Below are 26,599 nucleotides of genomic sequence, written 5' to 3'. Positions count from 1 at the left end.
TCATGCATTACAACACTTTTCTAGATAGATTTAATGCTGCAGAACATAGAGTAAACAAATTACTTATGTCCAAGCTAACAGTCATTCTCCCATCGTCCTCTCTCTCATACACACATACACAGCGCAGCTTGTCATTTTGCCACAAAAACAGAAAGCGTGACCAAAACTGATAGCACTTCCAACCAAGCCTCATTCCATGAATAAATGCCTTCTAGTCAAAACCTCACCAGCTCAATTGGTTTATTATTAGTCTTAGAGTATTTGGAACGTCCACTCATTAAATCTCTTGGTGTGACCTGTTACTGTAGAAATACAAATATATTACAGCACATATTAATATTAACCTAGAATAGTTACATTTAAAAACTATCTGTGCTGTTATACAAAAAATAATGAACATCATCTGACTAAACAGATTTGAGCATTCAAACAACAGTGAATTCTGCTCTAGCTTTTGCAATCTGATCTGACCATTACCTCAATGTTAAATTGGAGAAGCTGCTAGAATATTTCTTGAAATTGACTTGTAAAGGGGGCACTTTTACCCTTCAGTACTTTATCTTAAGGATGCAGAAATATCGTTTCTCTGCATTTTATTTCTCTGTTGGAAAAAGTATAATAAAAAAGAAGTCTTTGTTTAAAGTACAGTTTGCAGTTATACTCTGACATAGCATTTGACCTAATCATTAATCTAGGTTTCATCAGTTTTCTAAATTCAATTTAAATTTTCCCAAATTAACTTAAAAGTAACAAAAGCAAGTTTTACAAACACTCAAAATGTATGTACATTGCAAGTTTTTGTAGCCATGTATCGTAATTGGTTGCTAGCAGGCAAAGCTAATTTACCATTTATAAACATCTAGAAAAGCAGAAAAAGTAAAAGAAAATTGTACCAGTATATTGAATAACTTCTGCTAAAGAGAGAGCTTCTTCTTAAACATATAAAGACATCCCCATAATTGATCAGTGCACTTACAGTAGTGAAATTACTGTGAAGCTACTGGTTGAAGATGCTAATTTTTTTATCACTTGTCATCAAAGTTAAACTCAATACACATTTTGTTACAAATGTTTTTTTTTTTTTTTTTTTTTTTTGGAGCAGAAATCATTGACCATAATAAATACCTTTTAAAACTACTCTGTTGGGGTTTATTTGACCAGACATAGTGTCAAACAAGTTTTGTGTGCTTGGTGTTTCACTTAGTATAATTATAAGGGTGCATTTTGTATTCTAGACATTCTAGTTCTTATCACACAGTCCACGTCAATGATACAGAAAGTGGAGAGCACTCAGGGTCTATGTGATCAAAGTCTTTTTCTAAATGCTTACAACACAAGCAATTTTGCTGAAACGGTCAGTGAGTAAAGCAGGTCATGCACTAAATATTTTGGCAAATCAGGCCATTAGTCCAATTACTCTCTTACCATTTGGACTTGTGCTTTTTTTTTCCAGATGACCAGACACAATGATACAGTAATATCCAACCAATTTAGTTTTTTTTTTTAATGCATTGTGATTGGACAGGCATGCTTTCACTGTTGACAAAAATCTATAATGGAAATATTTTGAGGTACAAGTTAATGTTGTGCTTACAGTCCTTTGGATATTTAATCATACGGAGCTTTTTGGTTTTACTTGACATAAATTCGTGATTAGTTAAGCTTCAACTCAGAATCTGCTCCAGAAGCAGAGATGTTTTGTATTTAAAAAACTGAAACTTTTTAATATGTTGAATGCTTGAGCGTTTGGGTTTTGTTTGGACATTAAATATGTATATCCACCTCCTTGAGCAACCATGTTTATGAAGCTTGATCTAGAAACTCATTTCTGATTCTTATTGAAACACAAAACAAAGCAGCCAGATAAATGAATTTCAGAAGGAAATATAGATAAAATGTCGTATTCCGTCATTGTCCTCTAGTTTTTCTACATACATAATGATAATTCTGAATGTGTAAATATTTTTCTTTTGTGTTTGTGTAGGCCAGGGGGTTGTGCTGGTCAAGGCTCCAGGTTTAGTTCTTCAACCTCGTTTCCTGATGAGGTCTTAAACTTCATTAAGACCCATCCACTCATGGATGAAGCAGTCCCTCTGCTGGGACACAGACCCTGGATTGTTAAAACTATGGTCAGGTAAGTGACTACATTGCCAAAGATGAAATAAATAACCACCAGGTTTTCTAAATGCTATTTTGAAGACTAAAGTCAAGGTCAGTCAGGTGAATGGGTTGCCATTATAGGAAGAAAGAAAAACCTATTCATAAAAGTTGCATTTTACCTCTATGTTTTTGTATATCTTAGAAATGCTAATATGAAGGTCGCACAAAGATGCCTTTCTCAAAGGCACAGTATGGTTAGTGATTCAAAATTGTGGGCAGCTGGCCTAGTCAAACTCATGCAAGCATGATGAAACCCTTCATGCAGATAGCCTGACTAACAATGTAAGAGTGCAGATGAAATTGTAAATCGGAGCTGGAAAATGCTGCCAAGAGCAATTTGACAGCTATTTGCCTCTGGTCTCTGAGTGCCGAGGAAAGTAGAAGAGAAAGTCTATTTTTTTTTTTTTTTTTTTTTTTAAACCTCATTTAGCCAAGTCAACTGAATTTAGATTGAAATGTTCTCGGGTGGAAATATTATAATGCTTCCAAAGAATAGTAATGTTGTCCTTATCAGGCATTATAACACATGATTTTGGTGCTTATAAATAGTGAATCTGAGCCTAAAACAATAGCATAAATCCATATATTTTACTGCACCACAGTTATTGTATATATATATATATATATATATATATATATATATATATATATATATATATATATATATATACAGTGAGGAAAATAAGTATTTGAACACCCTGCTATTTTGCAAGTTCTCCCACTTAGAAATCATGGAGTGGTCTGAAATTGTCATCGTAGGTGCATGTCCACTGTGAAAGACATTATCTAAAAAAAAAAATCCAGAAATCACAATATATGATTTTTAAACTATTAATTTGTATGATACAGCTGCAAATAAGTATTTGAACACCTGTCTATCAGCTAGAATTCTGACCCTCAAAGACCTGTTAGTCTGCCTTTAAAATGTCCACCTCCACTACATTTATTATCCTAAATTAGATGCACCTGTTTGAGGTCGTTAGCTGCATAAAGACACCTGTCCACCCCATACAATCAGTAAGAATCCAACTACTAACATGGCCAAGACCAAAGAGCTGTCCAAAGACACTAGAGACAAAATTGTACACCTCCACAAGGCTGGAAAGGGCTACGGGGAAATTGCCAAGCAGCTTGGTGAAAAAAGGTCCACTGTTGGAGCAATCATTAGAAAATGGAAGAAGCTAAACATGACTATCAATCTCCCTCGGACTGGGGCTCCATGCAAGATCTCACCTCGTGGGGTCTCAATGATCCTAAGGAAGGTGAGAAATCAGCCCAGAACTACACGGGAGGAGCTGGTCAATGACCTGAAAAGAGCTGGGACCACTGTTTCCAAGGTTACTGTTGGTAATACACTAAGACGTCATGGTTTGAAATCATGCATGGCACGGAAGGTTCCCCTGCTTAAACCAGCACATGTCCAGGCACGTTTTAAGTTTGTCAATGACCATTTAGATGATCCAGAGGAGTCATGGGAGAAAGTCATGTGCTCAGATGAGACCAAAATAGAACTTTTGGGTCATAATTCCACTAAACGTGTTTGGAGGAAGAAGAATGATGAGTACCATCCCAAGAACACCATCCCTACTGTGAAGCATGGGGGTGGTAGCATCATGCTTTGGGGGTGTTTTTCTGCACATGGGACAGGGCGACTGCACTGTATTAAGAAGAGGATGACCGGGGCCATGTATTGCGAGATTTTGGGGAACAACCTCCTTCCCTCATTTAGAGCATTGAAGATGGGTCGAGGCTGGATCTTCCAACATGACAATGACCTGAAGCACACAGCCAGGATAACCAAGGAGTGGCTCTGTAAGAAGCATATCAAGGTTCGGGCATGGCCTAGCCAGTCTCCAGACCTAAACCCAATAGAGAATCTTTGGAGGGAGCTCAAACTCCATGTTTCTCAGTGACAGGTCAGAACCCTGACTGATCTAGAGAAGATCTGTGTGGAGGAGTGGGCCAAAATCCCTCCTACAGTGTGTGCAAACCTGGTGAAAAACTACAGGAAACGTTTGACCTCTGTAATTGCAAACAAAGGCTACTGTACCAAATATTAACATTGACTTTCTCAGGTGTTCAAATACTTATTTGCAGCTGTATCATACAAATAAATTGTTAAAAAATCATACATTGTGATTTCTGGATATTTTTTTTTAGATTATGTCTCTCACAGTGGACATGCACCTACGATGACAATTTCAGACCCCTCCATGATTTCTAAGTGGGAGAACTTGCAAAATAGCAGGGTGTTCAAATACTTATTTTCCTCACTGTATATATATATATATATATATATATATATATATATATATATATATATATATATATATACAGTGGAATACAGCGGTTATGTCGATGTCCTAGGGGGGTGCCAAAAAGCATGGAGGTAACCGATGATCGAGATAAACGAAAATCAAAATGGTGGCAAAATATTACGTGCTTGAAATTTATTTATGTACATGATGTGCGTTAATAAATGAGAATGTGCATGCACGTGTTTTTAAAGGGGTTTTTTTACACAACAGCCTTGCCGCGATTTGTTTGATGAAGGCGTGCTATAAAAATATATACAGTACATGTTTATCTGTCAGGAATCCACCTGCCACGCCCCCTTCAGCCCCCTTCAGCGTGTCAGGTGTTTTCTCGGCCGCTTTCTCTGAAGCTCCCGGCTTTAATCGCGCATATATGGTGCTCGTTTATCATCATCACCAGCTCCTTTTTAAACTTTCACACTCTCACTGTCCGTTATTGTTGGTATATGTTGGTTCACGGCGGTCGTTGTTATCGCTCATGCGTTTCCCGGTACGTGTCTTCCCACCGGCACTCTCTCAACGGCTGCTCTTTTCTTCCCAAAGCCGCGCCGCGCCGCGCCCCTACTAACACTACGAACACTAGCACTAACTAACAGCAGAGATTCACCAGTATACAATACAACACCTGTAGCAGCTGTAAGGTTTGATTTTTCCGCCACTTCCGCGAGTTCTTCTGCGGCTGCACCGAGATAACCGACGTTAAATGGCAAATTTTTCGACATAACCGATAAAAAATGTTTAGAAAAAGCGAGAATTTGGCGGTTCCACTTCAAAAACGTCGACTTAATAGGGTTGTCGAGGTAACCGAGGGTGAGATAACCGGGTTCCACTGTATATATAAAAATAGAAAGAAAGACAAAGAGACATGGAGGTGGAATGAGGAAGTGCAGGAGAGCATAAGGAGCAAGAGGTTGGAAAACAGTATTGGGATCGGCAGAGAGATTAAAAAATAGGCAGGAGTACAAGAAGATGCGGCAGCAGTTGGAGGGGGATGTTGCTAAAGAAAAGGAAGAGGCATATGAGCTGTATGTGAAATTGGACACTAAGGAAGGAGAAAAGGATTTGTACCAATTGGCCAGGCAGAGGGACCGAGCAGGGAAGGATGTGCTGAAAGTTAGAGCAATAAATGATGAAGATGGAAATGTGTTGACTAGTGAGAAGAGTGTGTTAAGAAGATGGAGGGAGTATATCGAGCAGCTGATGAATGAGCAAATGACAGAAAGTGAAAGTTGGATGAAGTGGAGATGGTGAAGCAGGGCATAGATAGGATTAGTAAGGAGGAAGTGAGAGCAGCGATTAAGAGGAAGAAAAATGGAAAGTCAGTTGGACCAGATGGCATACTACTAAAAGCATGGAGATGTTTAGGAGAGATGGCAGTGGAGTTTTTAACCAGATTGTTTAACAACATTCTGGAAGGTGAGAGGATGCATGAGGAATGGAGAAGGAGTGTGTTGGTACTGGCTTTTTAAGAATAACGTAGATGTGCTGACCTGCAGTAACTAAAGGGGAATAGAGTTGATCAGTCACACCATGAAATGATGGGAAAAAGTTATGGAAGCCAGGCTGAGGGAAGAGGTGACCATCTGTGAGAAACCGTATGGTTTCATGCCGAGGAAGAGCACCACAGACGCATTATTTGCTTTGAGAATGTTGATGGAGAAGTATAGAGAAGGTCAGAAGGAGTTGCATTGTTTGTTTGTAGATTTAGAGAAAACGGACGACAGGGTGTCGATAGAGGAGTTGTGGTATTGTGTAAGGGAGTCAGGTGTTTTAGAGAAGGATATGAGGTTGGTGCAGGACATGTATGAGGACAGTGTGACAGCAGTGAAGTGTGCAGTAGGAACGACAGACTGGTTTATGGTGGAGAGTGGATTGCATCAAGGATCGACTCTAAGCCCTTTCCTGTTTGCAGTGGTGTCTCCATGGACTATGATGTTTGTGGATGAGTTTAGGTACCTCAATTTATTTCATTTTTATTTGTTAAGCTCTTTTAACAATGAACATTGTCTCAAAGCAGCTTTACACAGATAATGTGGTGATTAAAAGTGAATATGTTCTTTATAAGTAAGTTTTTCCTGTCCCTGTACCTGGGGTCAACAGTGCAAAGTAATGGTGAGTGTGTTAGAAAAGTGAAGGAATGAGTGCAGGCAGGGTGGAGTGGGTGAAGAAGAGTGGGATAGAAGTGATTTGTGATAGAAGGGTATCTGCAAGAGTGAAAGGAATGTTTATAGGACTGTGGTGAAACCTGCTATGTTGTATGGTTTAGAGACAGTGGCATTGAGTAAAAGACAGGAGGCAGAGCTGGAGGAAGCAGAGCTGAAGATGTTGAGATTTTCATTGGGAGTGACGAGGATAGACAGGATTAGAAACGAGTTTATTAGAGGGACAGCGTATGTGGGAATTTTTTCGGGACAAGGTAAGAGAGGCCCGATTGAGATGGTTTGGACATGTGCAGAGGCGGGACATGGGGTAAATCGGTAAGAAAATGCTGAGTATGGAGCCACCAGGAAGGAGGAAAAGAGGAAGGCCAAGAAGGAGGTTTATAGATGTGGTGAGGGAAGACATGCAGGTAGTTGCAGATGTAGAGGCAGAAGAGGCAGATGTAGAGGAGTAGTAGTAGTAGAGAGTAGTATGGAGATGGATGATCCGCTGTGGCGACACTAATGGGAGAGGCCGAAAAAGAAGAAGAAGAAACAAATAGTGTGTACACTTCTGTGTGTGTTCAACTAGATTGAGGTAAAGTGTACATATGTAGGGTGAAGAGACCTGGGGTACAGTCAGAGTTCCAATTCATTTAAAAGGTTTTTAATAGGGTTGAAGTCATTTAGAACATTTATTTGTCAGTGTTATGTCACAAACTATGTACCACATGAGGCACTGCCTGTCATGGGACCATGTCATGTGTCTGATTTATGCTCAGGTTAATTAGTACTTGTGAATATAAATACACTGTGCTTTTTCTAAATGTGAATAGTTTGTATTTACTGTATTTATCATGTGCCACCTTTTCCTTACTATATGAAAAAGGTTTTGGCACTCGTTCCATCTGGCTACCTCAATTAAATATTTATATTATATTGTTTTGAATCATTACCAGAAATTATACCCTCCGGTGTTATTTTACTGTTTCTCTCTTTTGCTTACACACATTTCTGTAAACAGTGTCTCTGTGTTTGAAATGATCTCAAAATTATATGCACATTTTGCAAAATCCATAAATTATGAACAAAGTGAAGCATTGGCTCCATAACTGCAAACACTCGTCAAAATTAGGTATTCACATTATAATAGCTCATACTTAGCATCTGAATTTCAATAAAGCTGTTTTCACACTGCACTGATTATTGGGAAACAGCATGTACTTCTGTGTGTATGAGAACACTGTGTATGCTACGTTACATGCAGACGATTTAATGTCTATCTGTGCTACATGCATCTTTATTGCAATTAATTCTTTGTTCATATATTTATTTACTTAGTACTGTGCACTGATTGGGAAAATGAAGAAATGTGTATGGCCATAAAAAAATTGTAAAGCAATCTGCAGAATAATGAATGGCATAATGTGGCAGGGATCAGATGCAAGTGCGGATAAATTGAATTACCGTGCGAATATACAAAGCAAAGAAACTATACACTAAATTAAATGAAACAAAGAAGAAAACTATAACTTGAACATTAAATAAAACAATGTGTACTGGCAACAATCATGAAAGGAATACATGAGAGGTGAGGTATAAACACATAAGTGCTAATGATCACAATGTAAAGAAAGATGCAGGAAATAATATGATGGTGCATTGACTTGTGGGAAGGTAGTCCCTGTGTATAATCTTCTAAATGAACAAAAATTGCTTGTAGGTAATAAACACAATAATGAGGGTTTTTTTTCATAGCTATTTAATTGGTCTACTTATGAAGAAAGTAACAATATAGGAACATTTGATCTTATTTGAATGCAGAAAGGAAACTTGGTATATATCACATGTAATGTTCTCTAACATTGTTATTAAATATTGTCTATATCTCTGCTACTTAAATTGTATTTGATGGCGTCCAGTGTAAGTGGGATTTTATTAGCGAATGTTGCCTCCTGAAGTGTGATAGAGTGCTTCCTCAATTCCACCACCTCTATCTCTATATCTAACTCTCTATATCGAAGTCTCTGCTCTCTTTTCTCTCTATTCCTCCAAGCTTCTCCATTGTACAGCAGGCTTTAATTTTCATTACTGTGCCTTTTCACATAATACTGTCTATAAAAAATGACATTTGAACTTAATTTCTTCTTTTTCATTAGAGAAAGATACAGAACCATATGTCTCAGAATTTTCACTGATCTGAATATACTGTATATATCACATTTGTGCCTTGGTGTTCGATTAAAACAGAAGGAGACTTTGTTTTGAAACGTGTAATTATTATTAACACTATGAATCAACAAGACACTATTTGGATTTTGTTTCTTGTGTATGTAGTGTTTTTTTTTGTCATTAGTAGCTATACATAAACTTACCTCGCAACCTATTTGTGTGTAGATTGGTTGGTACATGCTGGAAATCTAACTAGCCTAATTAGCAGTTTAGAAATATCCAGCTGACTCTTCTAGTTAAATTCACTCCCTAGATGCAATAATATTTACTGTGGGGTTGTATATGACAAGTTAGAATGAAAATAAATTACAGGGTAGCTTATTCGCTACTTTCCTGCACCTCAAACAGTAATTGGGAACTAATTGCATGTTCGAACTAAAGACTGTGATTGATGGGGAACAAAAACTGAAACAAAACAAGAAGTTAGAACACATGGATCATAGTTTCTCTGAAACTTTTGAGCTCAATCCTTTGGATTTGTCACTTTACGTTATCATAGATAATTAACATAGAATCTTCTACATGCTTAGAAAGGTAATGGTCTCTTGTTGATTTGTTGCTCATTAGACATGTAAGCTCACTATATGAATATACGTATGTCACAATATATGTAATGGATTACATGTGTTAAACTGAAATGGTAAGGGAGAGTGTGTGTGTGCGTGAGTATGTGTATGTGTGTGTGTGTGTGTGTGTGTGTGTGTGTGTGTGTGTGTGTGTGTGTGTGTATATTTATGTGTACCTGGGTGCAAGAAAAGCCATTGTGAGACCTTGTAAGGACAATGTGGTAATTTGTCTATGTGTATTGATTTAGATGAGTTTGGTAAGTAGAACACAACAGCTAGGGTTCAGGGCTATTGATCAGAATGCCATGAGCTTAAATCCCACCGCTGCCATTGTTGCGAAACTTAACTGTTCCAGAAGTGCCTAACCCTGAGCTCATGTCTGACCCTAATCTCTGACCACAGTATTTTTTGGATATGCAAAGAAAGGAATTTCATAATACTGCGCTTTCATACAGTATGTGACACTAACGCAAGCTTTTATGTAACTGCCACTGCCAGTGAGACTGATATAAGAGTTTTTTCAGGCTTTCATAAATCTTTAGAAATAACATGTACTTGTCGATCCACCTGCCAGTTATAGGTATGCTTTTCTCTTGCATGCATATAAAAGCCTCTGCCTTGGAGTTTTACAGTTTTACAGCTTGTCTGTCCTTGTCGTTCATTTGTGGTGGTTTTCAACACATACTGTTGTAATAATCTGTTTGTCATGTGCCTTTAAATGCTTTATTATGTAATTTTTATTTATGCTTTATTTACCACCTCCAAATTAATTTCAGGTATCAGCTGAACACCATGGTGGTGGATACAGAGGCAGGACCACACAGAAACCGCACCGTGGTGTTCCTCGGGTCCACTAGAGGAACCGTTCTGAAATTCCTCATCACACCTGGAAAAGACAGCCCTTACTCCAGCAACAATGTCTTTCTGGAGGAATTGGAGGGCTATAATCCTGAAAGGTAACCTTAGTTTTAATGGTTTGCTACTATTAGGTGTTAGGCAGACATTTGTCACTTTTTTGTGTATTTACGTTATGAAAAATTCTGGTGTTAAGTGAACTACAATTATTGTTTTGGTCTTTTAAACCGTAGACTTATAAGTATAATAATGTGTTGGCTTGGATTAGATGTATATTAATTTCTTATTATGTAGGTTGTGTAAGTGTGTGTGTGTGTGTGTGTGTGTGTGTGTGTGTGTGTGTGTGTGTGTGTGTGTGTGTGTGTAAATATATCTATATCTATATCTATATCTATCTATCTATCTATCTATCTATCTATCTATCTATCTATCTATCTATCTATCTATCTATCTATCTATCTATATATATATATAGGGGTGTTGATTACATTACAATAACAATTTGATCTCGAGTAATCACACATTCGATCTGTTCTAAATGTACCTTAAATGAATACTTTTCAAATCTTTAATACTCTAATCAGCATTGTTTAAGTTTATTTATATTGCGCTTTTTTTACAATTGAAATTTAAAGAATACATTTTAAGTAAAGAAATTACTTTTAAATTTAAATCAAACTTAAGAATTAAATGGAATTATGTGTATTTAACATTAATATGATTTATGCAAATGTACGTTTGTTTTAGTAAAACAATACTTAACATAGATTTACCTCCTTGTAAATGTTTTTAAATAATTATGGTGTTTTAAATTACGTAAATAATCAGGATGCACAATAGAACATTTGTTACGTTTTCACATGGACGGTTAATGACGTGATACCGGAGAAACTGTACATCTTGTAACTTTTATATATATAGTAATTCCCCGCTTTACCATGGTTTATATTTTACGCCCCCAGTTTATCGCGGGTAGCACAATAGACCAGAGGTTTTGTTATAGGTTTAGTTTAGTTGTTTCACAATTATTATTATTACTATAGTAGATAAACTTTTAGCATTGGTATCAGGAAAATTATGCTGTTCATCATTTATTTTAGCTTTTTAACACTTTCAGACACAATGTGATTTTTTTTTCCCCCACAAATGATGTGTAACACTGATATATAGCAATAGACTCATTGTGGAGCAAAAAGTACTACTTCAAAAACCTGCCACAGTCAATTTAGTTATAAATGAGCAGCAGACCAAATAAAAGCATGTCACCCAAAACAAAAATGAGTTAACACATTCAAATAGCTTTCACAGCTGTGTGTGTGTGTGTGTGTGTGTGTGTGTGTGTGTGTGTGTGTGTGTGTGTGTGTGTGTGTGTGTGTGTGTGTGTGTGTGTGCGCGCGCATGTGCCTGCCTGCCTGCCTGCCTGTGTAGTAGACAAAAAACATAAAACATAGCTGCTGTTTGAAGATGAAAGCCTATTCCCCCATATCACCCTCAGAGAAACAAATATGCTCACAAACACCCTAATGTTTACGCTCCTGCAGCGACTGGTGTAAATGCTAACCGAATCCCACAGGCTTCACAATGTAAATGTTAACCTAACACAGTTAGTTCAGCTCGAATACAACAATTAGAATCGGTTCATAAAATCTATGACCACACAGTCTCACAGTTAAACAAGTGTTAATACTGTAGGCGTGTGGTTTGTTTTGTGCATTTATGAATGTTAAGAGGTGTTTTGGCTAGGTTTCATACAGCGGTTTATGAATATTTTATAGGGTGTTTGGTTTGTGTAAGGGCTTTATAAATGGTTTGATTATGCATTTATGAGTATGAATAGGTGCTTGGTTTTGGTAGCAGGTTAAGAAATGGGCTCTGTAGGTTTTCTACTATAAATAAATAAATGCAGGCTTCAACTTTTTCACTGTAAAATTAATTCCACATTTTTTTTATTTTGTACATAATGCAGCTTCTTCTTCTTCTTCTTCTTCTTCTTATTGCTTACTCGAATGGTGTGCTATGATAGTATGACTATTTACTGAAGCATAGAGTTTTTTTAATAATGAAATTTCCATTGACAGGACACAAAAGTCCAAGTCTTTATTTTTATTCTTTTAATTTTATTGTCTTTTTACACAAATTACATATTTCATACTACATTAAACCGATACTAAATGACAACTGACATACAGACACTCAGAAAAAATTGGACAAAGGGATCATCAACATCCATGTAATGCAATAACCTATATTACTGATCGGATGTACTTTGGGGGGATCACTTGCATCCGAAATTACAAAACCTTTTAATATAGTTTCTGCCTAGCGCTCTTAAATTAAATCTATGACAGGCCAGAAGAGCTTTTTCATGCCTTCTTGGAAAATATAGTTAAGCCATTAGAATGGGAGATGTTATAGAACATTATCAAGTAGATATGAAACAGATGTTTTAAGGTCTAAATAAATTGAAGTCAACAATAAGTATGGTAAGCTTACTGCAATAAGCTTATTGCAAACAATAGAACTTCAGGGTTTCTTGTTTTAATCTGGTTTCTCCTTCTGTCTGCATTGGTTTTCTCAGGGTTTTTAACGCTTCTTTTCACTTTCAAAAATATGGTGGTAGTAGGAATAGATATGGACAAATCCAAAAATGTAGTGAATGGGAGAATGGTAATGAACTGGCTTCCAATCGGGGCTGAATCCTCCCACCTTGTGCTCATTTTTCATGGAATATGCTTCCAGACCCACTGGGACCTCGACCTGGATAAGTGCTTACTGGATTGACTGAGTGTTTAGGAAAGATTTAGGGCTAGGTTTTTATCAGTGATAATAAATTCTTGGCTGTATTAAGTTTGAATATCAACAAGCTCTTGCTTAGCATAGTTAGTAATATGTGACTTGTTTAACTGTTTTATTTTTTTTATCAATGTTTGTTTGTTGTGTGTGTGCGTGTGTGTGTAGGTGTGGTGATGATTCTGTTCAGGCACGCCAGCCACTGTCTCTTATACTGGACAGACAGAGTCATACTCTTTTGTTATCTTTCCACTCTTGTGTGGTGAGACTGCCTGTAGCCCGTTGCCAACTGCATTCCCGCTGTATGAAGTAAGTATACACACATACTGTATGCACTCTGCTTGTCCCTTCTACACACAGACGCACACACTCCAACCACTATTTTTTATGTTCCAATTTGTCAATGTTTTACCGAAATAGCTTCTGCTTTATCAGTGTCTGAATTACTACTGATCTGACCCCGTCACAGGCACACAAACACACATACACACCTTTCTCTAGCATGTCCCTGCATAAAAGCTTTTGGCACAGACCTGAACTAGTGTATTTTATCCACATTAATAATAAGTTTCATGCTGGTTAATCGCTTTTTAGCCCCCTGTTACACTGGTGTGTCTGCACAGCATGTTGGGCGATCACAGATCCAGTCGTAATTCTTTATGTTGCAGTAGTATACATAGGCACACATGCACATACAACTTGAATGTATCTAGTGCAACCTTTAGATAAGTCTTAAATACATCTTGCTGCAGAATGGTCGTGTGTGTGTGTGTGTGTGTGTGTGTGTGTGTGTGTGTGTGTGTGTGTGTGTGTGTGTGTGTGTGTGTGTATGTGCATGTGTGTGAGTACATGTTTTTAATTATCTTTAATACTTTGTTGGAACATTGAGTTTTTATAAATAAGCTTTTGTCATGTAAATACATGGATAGGCAGATACAATTGCAGGTCGGGATTATTTATAACAGCAAACAAATTCAGATCTTGAGGCAAGAGCGTAGTCAAAAACAGGCAACGTTCATGCGATTTGCAAACAGTACTCCAAAGGGAAACACAACATTAAAAATCATAAGACAAATAACAGGTCGGCAACAGAGTATCAAACAAATTAGAAAAAGGCTTGGTTAAGTCAATGGATCAGAGTCACAATGAGTGTTTTACAGTATTTTATGTGAATAAAGGTGTGTGAGTGTTTAATTGTGTGTAGCACAAGGAGAATCAAGTGTGTGTGCGTGTTCTGAGAGTTGCTGTTACTTAGTTATAAGAGTAGTCTGCAGTGATTTCTGGGAAATAGAGTCCCAGAAATCTGATGGCTTTAATATAAAAAGGTTCCCTTGCTGAGATGAAACTTAGATTCAGATATAGATGTAAGCATAGCAATAACTAGCTGCTTGAATATGTTTAGAGGAGTGAAGCATATCCATATGGTTCATCATTTGCCAAGCAGGAGTGTTATATGAGAAATTTGGTAAGTAAAAATTCTTCTATCCTATCCATGTATTAATTTACATGCAATACTAATTTGTAAACCATGACTTGGTCCACTTTGCATTGATTTCTGAACTTCTATATTAGATTATATTTGTGACATTTAACAGACGCCCTTATCCAGAACGACGTACAAAAGTGCCTTGAGTCTCTAGCAATTAATAAATCTACACTGGTACGATAGATTACAACCTTAATTTATAAATTACTCTTAAATTCTACAAGGCAAACTTGAAAAGTGCTAATTTAAGTGTTTCAGGAAGAGGTAGGTCTTTAATCGTCGCTTGAAGATAGTCAGGGCTGTACGGACATCTAGGGGAAGTTCATTCCACCACCTCGGTGTCAGAACAGAGAAGAGCCTTGAAGTGTACTTTCCTCTCATTCTGAGAGAAGGTGGTACCAGTCAAGCAGTGCTGGAGGATCTCAGACAGCGTGGTGCAGTGCGAGATGTGATGAGGTCTCTGAGGTAAGATGGCGCTGGTCCATTTTTGGCCTTGTAGCTACTGGAAGCCAGTGAAGGGAGCGCAGCAGTGGGGTGGTTTAGGAGAACTTGGGCTGATTGAACACAAGCCATGCAGCTGCGTTTTGGATCATTTGCAGTGAACGAACAGCATTCAGGGGAAGACCTGCCAGCAGAGAGTTGCAGTAGTCGAGTTTTGAAATGACAAGAGACTGAACAAGCACCGGAGCAGCCTGTGTAAACAGAAATGGTTGAATCCTTCGGATGTTATAGAGAAGAAATTGACAGGAACGAGCCACATTAGTGACATGTGGGACAGTTAATTGTCCATAGTTACCCCAAGGTTACGAGCAGTGGCTGACGGGTTGAGCAGAGAGTCATGAAGTGTTATTTGGAGATCTTGACCTGGAGATGAATCACCTGGGATGACCAGCAGTTCTGTTTTGCTGGGGTTGAGTTTTAGTTGGTGAGCACTCATCCATGAAGATATGTCTGTCAAGCCTGCTGAGATCCAAATGGAAGCTGTGGTATCTGATGGTGGAAAAGAAAAGATTAGTTGAGTGTCATCTGCATAAGAGTGGTAGGAAAACCCATGTGAGGATATGACTTCACCAATGGAGTGGGTATAGAGAGAGAAAAGGAGAAGACCAAGTACCGAGCCTTGTGGGACACCAGTGGTGAGTCTGCATGGGACAGATGTGGATCATCTCTATGTTACCTGGTATGAGTGACCTTCCAGGTAGGAAGCAAACCATTTCCATGCTGCTCCGTAGATACCGAGGCTTTTGAGGGTTGACAAAAGAGTCTTGTGGTTGACTGTGTCAAATGCTGCTGAAAGGTCCAGGAAAATAAGTACAGATGACATCTTGGCTGACCGAGCAGCATTTAGTTTCTCAGAAACAGCCAAAAGCGCCGTGGAATGTGCCGCTTTCAAACCAGACTGGTTCGGGTTAATGGAGGTTGTTCTGTGAAAGAGATAGACAGACAGTTGGTTAAAAACAGTGAGTTCCAGAGATTTAAAAAGGAAGGAGAGAAGTGATACCAGTCTGTAGTTGTTGATATCTGCTGGATCCAGAGCAGGTTTCATCAAGATGGGAATGACCCTTGCTTGCTTGAAGGTAGTTGGTACATAACCAGATGTTAATGACCTGTTGATGATTGTGGAGATGAAGGGCAGGAGATCTTGTGTGATGGTCTGAAGCATAGTTAAAGGGATTGGATGCAGAGGACAGGTGGTGGGATTGCAAGATTGGATGACTTGCAGTATCTGATCTTCTGTTAAGGTTGAGAAGCTTGACAAAGACGTAGTGGATTGTCGGCTGTGTTGTGTAGTCATTGTTGGGGAGGAAGTGAAGGTCTGGCAGATTTTCTTAATCTTCTCATCATGGAAGGAGGAAAAGTCATTAGCAGTCAGGGAGGATGGAGCAGGTGTAGCAGAGGGGTTGAGTAGTGAAGAGAAGATGTTGTGGAGTTTACGAAGATCTTGTGCGGAGGCCTCAAGCTTTTCCTTGTAGAAGGCAGTTTTGACAGAAGTCACCTCCAAAGAAAATTTGGTCAGGAGTGCACGTATATAACCATATACTGTCTGGTTATATAAGTAGTTAATTTTTAATTACATTTAGCAGATGCCTATATCCAGAGCACCATACAGAAGAGCTTTGGATTCTTGATCACAAATGCATCATCATGCTTATTCATTAGATTAAAAATCAAGAGTATTATAAAGAACATTGTGTGAAACCCAGTTGTATATTATTTGCATTAAATAAAGAATATTAAAAATAAGGAAGGCATTAACATAAATTAATAAGTTAAGGCAAAATAAAATTGATGTAGTTATAAGAAGTTAAATGATAGTGTATAAATGGAGGATTGGTTGCTCTGTCTGTCAGAAACAAACCATAGACAAATGACAGCTGAAGTAAGATTTAGAGCATGCCAGGATGAAAGCTGGCTTTGAAAAATAAATTGCCATGGCATCTCTGTTAAACACTGTGCAACACTTCCAGGTTGTCAGCCATCACACTTAAAACTTAAGGTCTGATTACTGCACCCTGTCACCTGGGCACAGCGTAGACCTTTTCTTTCTACACTCTTTCATGTCTCATTATGTCACTTCACTTCATTTAGATCTAATTTGAACCTTTTCAGGTGCTTTTACACTGCTAATTATTTGGCATAGAAGTGTTGAAATTACCTTCACGTTGTCTTTCTGCCTTCTCTTTCACTGTTTTAATAATTATGTGCTTCAAAATATAAGTGCTTTTATGGCGTTTTGAGGGTGCCTCTAAAAGAATATATTCTGTGTCTGGGCGACACATAACAAACTTGCAAGGACAATAAAAATGTTTACAAAAAATATATATAGTATATGAGGCCAAAGGATAGTAAGACAAGGTGTGTGTGTGTGTGTGTGTGTGTGTGTGTGTGTGTGTGTGTGTGTGTGTGTGTGTGTGTGTGTTTGTGTGTGTCTATGGCATTTCTCATTGGCATTTGTTTGTGTTTCATTCATTTGCTATTATGTTGTAATTGCAGTTGATGGTTAATACTTTAGAGTTTACAATGGTGTTTGTGTGTGTGTGTGTGTGTGTGTGTGTGTGTGTGTGTGTGTGTGTGTGTGTGTGTGTGTGTGTGTGTGTGTGTGTGTGTGTGTGTGTGTGTGTGTGTGTAGGAATTGTATATCCTCTAGAGATCCTTACTGTGGCTGGACCAGAGGAAGCACTTGCTCTCTCCTCAGACCTGGTACCAGGTGAGTACCAAACATATTATACATATCAAGCTGTCATCATAATTTCAGTTCTTATTTGACTTGTCTTTTTTTATGCAGACTACCATTTGTGCAGGATGTTGAGTATGGAAACACCACACATCTTGGAGACTGTGAGGGTGAGTTGTTTTAGTTTACTATAGTATATAAAACTGGGCGGTGCATTTTATCCAGTGTGTTGGACTGTTCATAACACATTATGGCTTTGAGGGTCTGCAGGTGACACACAAAGCAGCATAATCATGACATTACTGCAGTTGGCTATAGTGCAAAATAAAGGTTTATATAATTTGCCTGTTTTAATATAGTTTAGTAATCCGTTTTCATAGTAACAACTCATTTCACAAAATGTAAGTATACTAATCAATACATTTTAATACCAAGACAGTAATATTTAATAAAGATCTGTTTAGTTCTGTCGTGAACCAGAAGTTAGACATTACAGGACATTAATTGTAATTACAAATGGGTAAAATGTATTCTCATTCATTATTTAATCATTAGAAAATTGGTACTGCTGGCTGTGATTCCCAAGAGGAATAATAAGGAGATGTGCTATTAAAGGAAAATAATCAATAGTGCAAACAGTTACACATCTCATCGTAATTCATCGATTTCTTTTCTGTAATCGCGCACCACATCATGCTTCATTTCTCACTATCTTTGCATATTTGTAGGTACAAAAATAGCATAATGTATAAAAGTTTTATGATCTTTTATCAGACTAAAACATGCACACACACGCGCGCTTTTACTTTGCCTTTGTTCACCCCGTGTGCCCTTTGCTCGATGAAGCTGCCCTGCACAATTCTTTTTAGCATTGACAGCAGTCTGCAGTAAGATAGAGTAACCACTCTTCAGGGAATAGAGCAATTTAAAGAGAGAGGGACAGACAGATGGAGATAAAAAGTGACAGTGAGTTAGAAAGGTTTTGCTGCTGAATAAAAGTTCAGTGACAGTGAGAGAAGTGTGAAACTGTGAAAAATGACCAAGAAAACTAGTAAAATTAAGTAAACATTCAAGTCACAATTAATTAGAAATTTGTTTTAATGTTTAAAAATTATAAAAAATATATATATTTTTTTTAACATAAAAAATGTGCAGCGAGGTCATAGAGTTCTCAAGTGTGTGTGTGTGTGTGTGTGTCTGTGTGTGTGGGTGTGTTGCAAAGAATTTTACTGTGAATGTGAGTTAAAGATGCTGCAGTTTATGGTAATGAAAAAAATTTTTAAATCCAGTTTAATATCAGCAATTTGCAGCATCCTTGCATGCACAAAAATCAAATGAAATATTATATTGCCTCTGCCCTCTTCTTTGCTTAAGAAAATGCCAATCGTTGACATTATGATTGTAGACAGGACAAGGATATTACATGTTTTTTAGTGAGGCAGCCACAGAAAGCTGGACCACTGCCAGCAGCAAAAGTAGCATTCTGCAAAGCCTAGCAGAATGTTCTCTTACAAGTTTTCTTCTCAACTTTTACTGTCATGGCATAGTGATGGATTAAACCAGCTGCTAACTCTTTTAGGAAGCATACATGCTCAGTGGCTCGTATTCGAAACCCAGTGATCTATTTAAAAAAAAATAATAATAATTTTGAAGCATGGGAAAGCAATGACGCTTAAAGGAACCAAACCATACTTTTTATTACATACAGTACAGACACACCCAACCCCACGTCTTCTGCCTATAGTTGCACATTTTTAAGAAATGCTATTTAACAAAAAAAATTGTGTCCAAATTGTGTCCAAACAAAAAGGTTTTTAACATTTATTTAAAGACTTTTCTAGCCAGGTGGAAGCCTGTGTAAAAAACTGGAAACAGCTCTTTCTACTGGTGTGGCTTAGATTATTCTAGGTACTAAAAAAGAACCTGCACCTTTTGTTCGAGGCAGGATGTAGTGCATCATAATTGAATTCAAACAGAAGTCTATTATGATCATAATAGAATTCTCTAATCCTCTGGATAAGCCATTCTTTGCTTTCTAGGTCATTCGTAGTTTTTCTTTTATAAATAATGGCACTAATATTGTGTTAATAAAAATAGAAAGCTAAGTGTTAAATGAAAAATCCAGGGGGAAAAAGTGTTGTTTAGATGTAGCTGAAAAAAGTTCCCAACAAATAAGCATTACAGGTGTAAGACCTGAATGCTGTTTCCATGGCAGCATTCTTCAGTGTCAATTTAAAAAACACCATAGTAATGTTCAGCACCTGTTTATTCAAACCTGCTTACTGTAACTGTATATGTGACTGTGTAAGAAACGTAACAGTAGATGATTCATACATTATTTAGAATAGAGATAATGTGGGGTTTTTTATAGAATGCTTGCTGGAAAAGTTCACAAGGGCATCTTGTTGAGACAAGAGGTATGCATGAGGATGTGAGTGGGAGGGTTTTATTTTCATGCAAGCACAGGAGAGTAGTCAGATATGAGCAAGCTAGATAAAAAATCTGAACCCTAAATATCTAGATGCACTTATTTTCCTGACCCATGATTAACACACCATGGCCAATTAATATTTTCAGCACTAAAGAGGTACAAATAGTGGTGTTCTGGTACACCAGTGGTCCCCAAACTTTTTTGCATCACGGACCAGTTTAACACAAGACACACAATTTTTTCTACAGCGAAGGGGTCCTGCACATAACTAAACACAAATCCACATCAAGTCAAGTCAAGTCAAGAGGCTTTTATTGTTATTTCTACTATACACAGTGGTACACAGTACACAGTAAAAACGAGACAACGTTCCTTCAAAACCCTGGTGCAACACTAAATAACATTTAGAATCTAGAACACAACACAAAGCTACATAAATATAATATTACTATTTTATATATCTTATAATTTAATCACTTAGTTACAATGATATATAATGTACTGTATATATACTACTATTTTATTTGTGTATCTACTGTACCTTTCTGTACATCCTGCCTAATATTTCACATTTACGTATACATATATTTAGTGTACATGTTTATTCAGCTTCTGCAAATTTTATTTTAATGCCGTAGCCTTATAACCTTCTACTTGTTGTACCATTACAACAGTGTCTGCACATTTTTCACTGCCATAGCCTTATAACTACGTATTTACTTGTACTTTTCAACAGTGCATCATATATATATATATATATATATATATATATATATATATATATATATATATATATATATATATATATATATATAGCTTAATGTATCAATGCATAGACAAAAACTGCAACTGAAATGAGTGCAAGAAATTGACATAGGCAAAAGCGGTAATATCTTTAAATAAAACACCCTGCAGACTGCAAAAGTCATTAAAATTAAACTGACATGAACATTAAAAAGGTTTTATTCTGTGCAGCCAGGTACTAAATGATCTGCTGCCCAGTGCTGGTCCGAGGCCCGGTGATTGGGGAACCCTGTGTTACACTATAAGTAGGAAGAATACAGAAGAATGCATCAAAAGACTAAACTTCCATCCAAATATGCAACAATACATACTGCACAAAAGCTTCTCTCTGTCAGGCCTTGTCTGAGTTCCAGAAGTGTGAATTCCAAATCCGTCGCAGCTTTCTGAATTGTCTCAGCATTCTGAGATGAGTTCTAGAAGTAGAACAGCAGCAGGGGGTTTCCTATCCAGAGCTTTGAGGGCACTCGAGCAGAAGGGAGTAACTGGTTATCATGCTAGCCCTGCCGAGGTGATTATAGAGCTGAGGAAATCTTCCCAGCAGTTGGGGCAACTCATGCGAGCTGCAAAAGACAGAAACATTTCTGCTTTATTGTTGTGAACTAAATCATCTGCCCTTAAAGGTTATAATGTGAAACCTTAGAATCTTTATTACTGCAGCTGACATTTTGAGTAATGGCAAATGCTAATGAAATGCCATATTGTACACTGTACAGTTTTTTTAAACCTCAGATTAAAACATAAAAATAAACATAAAACAATTGTAGGATATAAGAGCAATGAATTTAGGTAAATGTATTTAAGCATTTCTTTAAAAGCTTTTTGTTTGCAATTTTGATATGAGCCTTACAGAAAAATCATACATTTTACATCCAATCATATTAGATTAGATTAAATTAGATTGAACTTTAATGTCATTGTGCAAAGTACATGTACAGAGCCAATGAAATGCAGTTAGCATCTAACCAGAAGTGCATAAGTGGGCTATTTACAATAGATAGCAGTCGATAAATAATGTATAAGGTCCAAATTTACAGGGATGAGAGTGAATAATGTACAGAAGATGCAGTAGGTAAAAATATATGGTATATATAGTAATATACAATATACTGTGCAAAGACTATGCATACAGACATGTCAAAAGATAATATATTAAAATGACATGATATGGTTATGTATGAATGTATGAATGTATATATGATACAGTATATATAGTATAAATATGTGTGGAATATACAGTAGTTCAGTAGTGCAAATGTGAGTTAAATGCCGTTCAGCATGAAATTTGGTAATATTTTAGATGTAGCTGATATGTTTCCCACCATATTATGGCCTACACGTGTAAATACCACATGTAAATAATATGTGGTCATTTGAAAACGAAAGCATATTCCCTGCAGTTAAAAAGGTAATGTAAAAAATTTAATTAATATATAAAAATAAAATCATAAAAGAATCATGTGTGTGCCGGAGTAAGGAAACAAGCATTTAAAATCACCATTGGCATCACACACCAAGCCCACCACCTCTTTAAACTGCTGCCTTCTGCACAGTGCAACTGAGCGCTAGAACATCAAGGCATAAGTGCAGTTTTTTCCTCTAGGCCATCCACCCCATGAGCATTTAAACTGACTCAGGTGATTGGTAGCGCTAAAGGAATTTGTATGCATTAGAATTGTTTAACATTCATGTGCAATATGAAAACACATAAATTAAATAAAAGCCTTTATTCTTTTGTATTTACAATGTATCACATTGCATAAATATATGAAATTATATATGGTATATATAAGTAGATGAAGCTTGATATATTTTTATATTTTTTATTACATTGCATTCACAGCCTCAATTGCGAATTCCCACTTGCACATACCTGTATATAAGATCTTTTTTATGGTTGTATCTAGAAGCTGCTGTCACCAAAGACAAATTCCTGATGTGTTTGTGAGCACACGGCAATAAAACCCATACTGCTTCTAAAAAAAATAAATTGAAGAACAAACATCTACCAATAGAGTTGAAGAGATTATTTGTACACAGCTTGAGTCATGTGGTTTAAGTGATAATGACAAATTCTAAAAGTGATAGTAGAGCAAAAAAACCCAAGTAATAAAGTGTCATTAATTATAATTAAGCGCAGACTCGTACCAGCGCATTATGCACTCCTGTGAGCACTGTTTGCAGAGTTTAAGATAAGCAATGTCAAAATAAATGAAATAAATTGACCAGGGTATTAAGGCTATAGACTATGGTTCCATTTTTTTCAATTCTTTAATGAATGCCGTTTTATACACAACCATAAATGTGTTGTTTTTGTTTTTATTAATCAGTTACAGAAGCATGATGAACAAGGAGCAACCTCCATGATTATGAGCTCCTTTTTTTTAATTAGAATTGATTAAAAGAAATGCGACCTATCGATCATAATAAAACAACAGATTCATAAAGCTCTCAATAAAAGGAAGCTTATATTTCACGTTAAGTTTTACAGGCATGTACGTAGGTTTTTTGAGCATCCCAAAAGTTAAACAAAGCAGAAAATTTGACTTCTTTCCTACTTGCAGCATTTTAACATTCTGTCACATTCTGGGTTTTTTTATGCATTGATTTGGTTCCTTTTTTATTGTTTATTTATGTTATCATAAATAAACTAAATAAACTAAATAAATCTGATTGATCAGCTGGTGTTTATTCATAATATTAGTATAGAACATAAAATTCATAATATTATTAATGCAAGCACTGGGTTTATATGAATGTACTGATTTTAATATAATTTCTATAATAATTACAACTTGCAGAGCAACTTAGTTGACAGACGCTCAAACATAAACGGATTAAAAATGTGTACAGTTGTTGATATGCAGAAGTTTTCTGTGACGAAACGTTTCTTTGGCATTTATGCAAGGAATCAGCAGATTGTAACAGCAAGAAGATAAGGTGTTCTATTAAGGTTTCCTGTACAGAAAAGTCTTCAGGGTGGAGGTCTTTTTTAGTTTATCATGAGCACAGCAAACTTCATGAGAGAACAAACAAAGTTTGTAGCGGTTATAAAATAAGTAATAACATGAACTTCATGTCATAGGGGTACCACAAAGTTGGGCCTTATTTGACAAACTGGACATAGGTAAGGTCAGAATTATGCCTAGATAATTATGCATAGAGCCACAGGATCAGCCCCTGTGTCGCATTGTCATGTGAATGTTTGCACATCTGATTCACATTCACAGTATAATTAGCACTTGTATATAGACTTGCCGTTCACAACTTCTATTTATATCTTACAACTTATAACTTTATGTTATATTAAATATTTGTCATCTATACTTGTTATTGTTTGTCATATCTCTTTCTCTCTCTCTCTCTCTCTCTCTCTCTCTCTCTCTCTCTCTCTCTCTCTCTCTCTCTCTCTCTCTCTCTCTCTCTCTCTCTCTCTCTCTCTCTCTCTCTCTCTCTCTTTCTGGTTAAGTTTTTGCTTTTTCATGTTCTGCATTTTATTTGGTTTTCAGAACTAACTTTACACTCATCAAAAATATCTGCACTTGCATCTACTTCCTGTTGATCCTTCATTACTAGATAAATAAATTTTTCGTTCTAAGCAAGGGCATTTACAGAAAGGGCATTTTTAAGTTCAAGCTGATATAGAGACTAATTTGAAAATAACTTGGTAACTTAGTGGTAAAGGAGTTGGACTTTGGATCTGTAGGTCATGAGTTTAAATCCTATTCTGTGGGTGTTGCTAGATGCACATTATCTGTGGTGCCATCAATATACACTGGTTTAAGGTGGAGGTGGGATTGCATCAAGGATCGGCTCTAAACCCTTTTTTAAAGTCAGACAGAAGTCTCTGTGGACTATGATGTTTGCGGATGATATTGTTATTTGTGGTGAAAGCATGAAGCAGGTTCAGAAGAGCCTGTAGAGGTAGAGGTATGCGCTGAAGAGAAGAGAAATGAAAGTCAGTAGGAGTAAGACAGAGTACATGTGTGTGAATGAGAGGAAGGGCAGTGGAGTGGTGCGGTTGCAGGGAGAAGAGGTGGAGAAGGTGAAGGAGTTTAGGTACCTAAACCTACCTGTATCTACAAAAGTGAAAGGGAAAGTTTCTAGGACTGTGGTGAGACCTGCGATGTTGTATGGTTTAGAGACAGTGGCATTGAGTAAAAGACAGGAGATGGAGCCAGAGGTAGCTGAGCTAAAGATGTTGAGAATTTCATTAGAAGTGAAGAGGATGGACAGGAAACTAGTTTATTAAAGGGACTACGCATGTAGCACGTTTTAACGACAAGGTGAGGGAGGCGCGAATTAAGATGATTTGGACATGTACAGACGAGGGACATGGGGTACATGGGGTAGAAGAATGCTGAGGATGGAGCCACCAGTAAGGAGGAAAAAAGGAAGGCCAAGAGGAGGTTTATGGATGTGGTGAGGGAAGACATGCAGGTAATTGGTTTGAAAGAGGCAGATTAAGAGGACAGGGGGGTATGGAGACTGATGATTAGCTGTGGTGACTCCTAATGGGAGAAGCCGAAAAAAGAAGCCGAAGAACAAGAAAAATGGTCAGAAATGCGTGCTGCAGTAATCGCACCTTAATTATATGTGTGTGTGTGTATGTATGTGTATATATATATATATACAGTGGGTACGGAAAGTGTTCAGACCCCCTTAAATTTTTCACTCTTTGTTATATTGCAGCCATTTGCTAAAATCATTTAGGTTCATTTTTCTTCCTCATGAATGTACACATAGCACCCCATACTGACAGAAAAACACAGAATTGTTGACATTGTTGCAGATTTATTAAAAAATTAAAAATAAAATATCACATGGTCCTAAGTATTCAGTTCTATTTTGGACGGCCAGCTCTAGGAAGGGTTCTGGTCGTCCCAAACGTCTTCCATTTGAGGATTATGGAGGCCACTGTGCACTTAGAAACCTTAAGTGCAGCAGAAATCTTTTTTAACCTTGGCCAGATCTCGCAATACATGGTCCGGGTCATCCTCTCCTTAATACAGTGCAGTCGCCCTGTCCCATGTGCAGAAAAACACCCCCAAAGCATGATGCTATCACCCCCATGCTTCACAGTAGGGATGGTGTTCTTGGGATGGTACTCATCATTCTTCTTCCTCCAAACACGTTTAGTGGAATTATGACCCAAAAGTTCTATTTTGGTCTCATCTGACGACATGACTTTCTCCCATGACTCCTCTGGATCATCCAAATGGTCATTGGCAAACTTAAGACGTGCCTGGACATGTGCTGGTTTAAGCAGGGGAACCTTCCGTGCCATGCATGATTTCGAACCATGACGTCTTAGTGTATTACCAACAGTAACCTTGGAAACGGTGGTCCCAGCTCTTTTCAGGTCATTGACCAGCTCCTCCCGTGTAGTTCTGGGCTGATTTCTCACCTTCCTTAGGACCATTGAGACCCCACGAGGTAAGATCCTGCATGGAGCCCCAGTCCGAGGGAGATTGACAGTCATGTTTAGCTTCTTCCATTTTCTAATGATTGCTCCAACAGTGGACCTTTTTTCACCAAGCTGCTTGGCAATTTCCCCGTAGCCCTTTCCAGTCTTGTGGAGGTGTACAATTTTGTCTCTAGTGTCTTTGGACAGCTCTTTGGTCTTGGCCATGTTAGTAGTTGGCTAACG

General features: G+C 37.4%; 1 protein-coding gene across 1 annotated transcript in view; it reads left to right on the top strand.

Annotated features, from left to right (window-relative positions):
• Positions 1 to 26,599, top strand: part of sema6ba (sema domain, transmembrane domain (TM), and cytoplasmic domain, (semaphorin) 6Ba) — a 150,772-nt gene that overhangs the window by 113,807 nt on the left and 10,366 nt on the right. Inside the window, exons 12-16 of the mRNA XM_083525650.1 lie at positions 1,985 to 2,134; positions 10,188 to 10,367; positions 13,225 to 13,365; positions 17,673 to 17,750; positions 17,829 to 17,887. Of these exons, the coding sequence (XP_083381776.1) occupies positions 1,985 to 2,134; positions 10,188 to 10,367; positions 13,225 to 13,365; positions 17,673 to 17,750; positions 17,829 to 17,887 (608 nt within the window). The remainder of the gene's footprint in view (positions 1 to 1,984; positions 2,135 to 10,187; positions 10,368 to 13,224; positions 13,366 to 17,672; positions 17,751 to 17,828; positions 17,888 to 26,599) is intronic.

This window comes from Silurus aristotelis (assembly GCF_946808225.1).
Source record: "Silurus aristotelis genome assembly, chromosome: 22".
Classification (NCBI taxonomy): Eukaryota; Metazoa; Chordata; class Actinopteri; order Siluriformes; family Siluridae; genus Silurus; species Silurus aristotelis.
The sequence above is the reverse complement of the archived record's forward strand: the minus strand, read 5'-3'. Positions and strand labels throughout refer to the sequence as shown.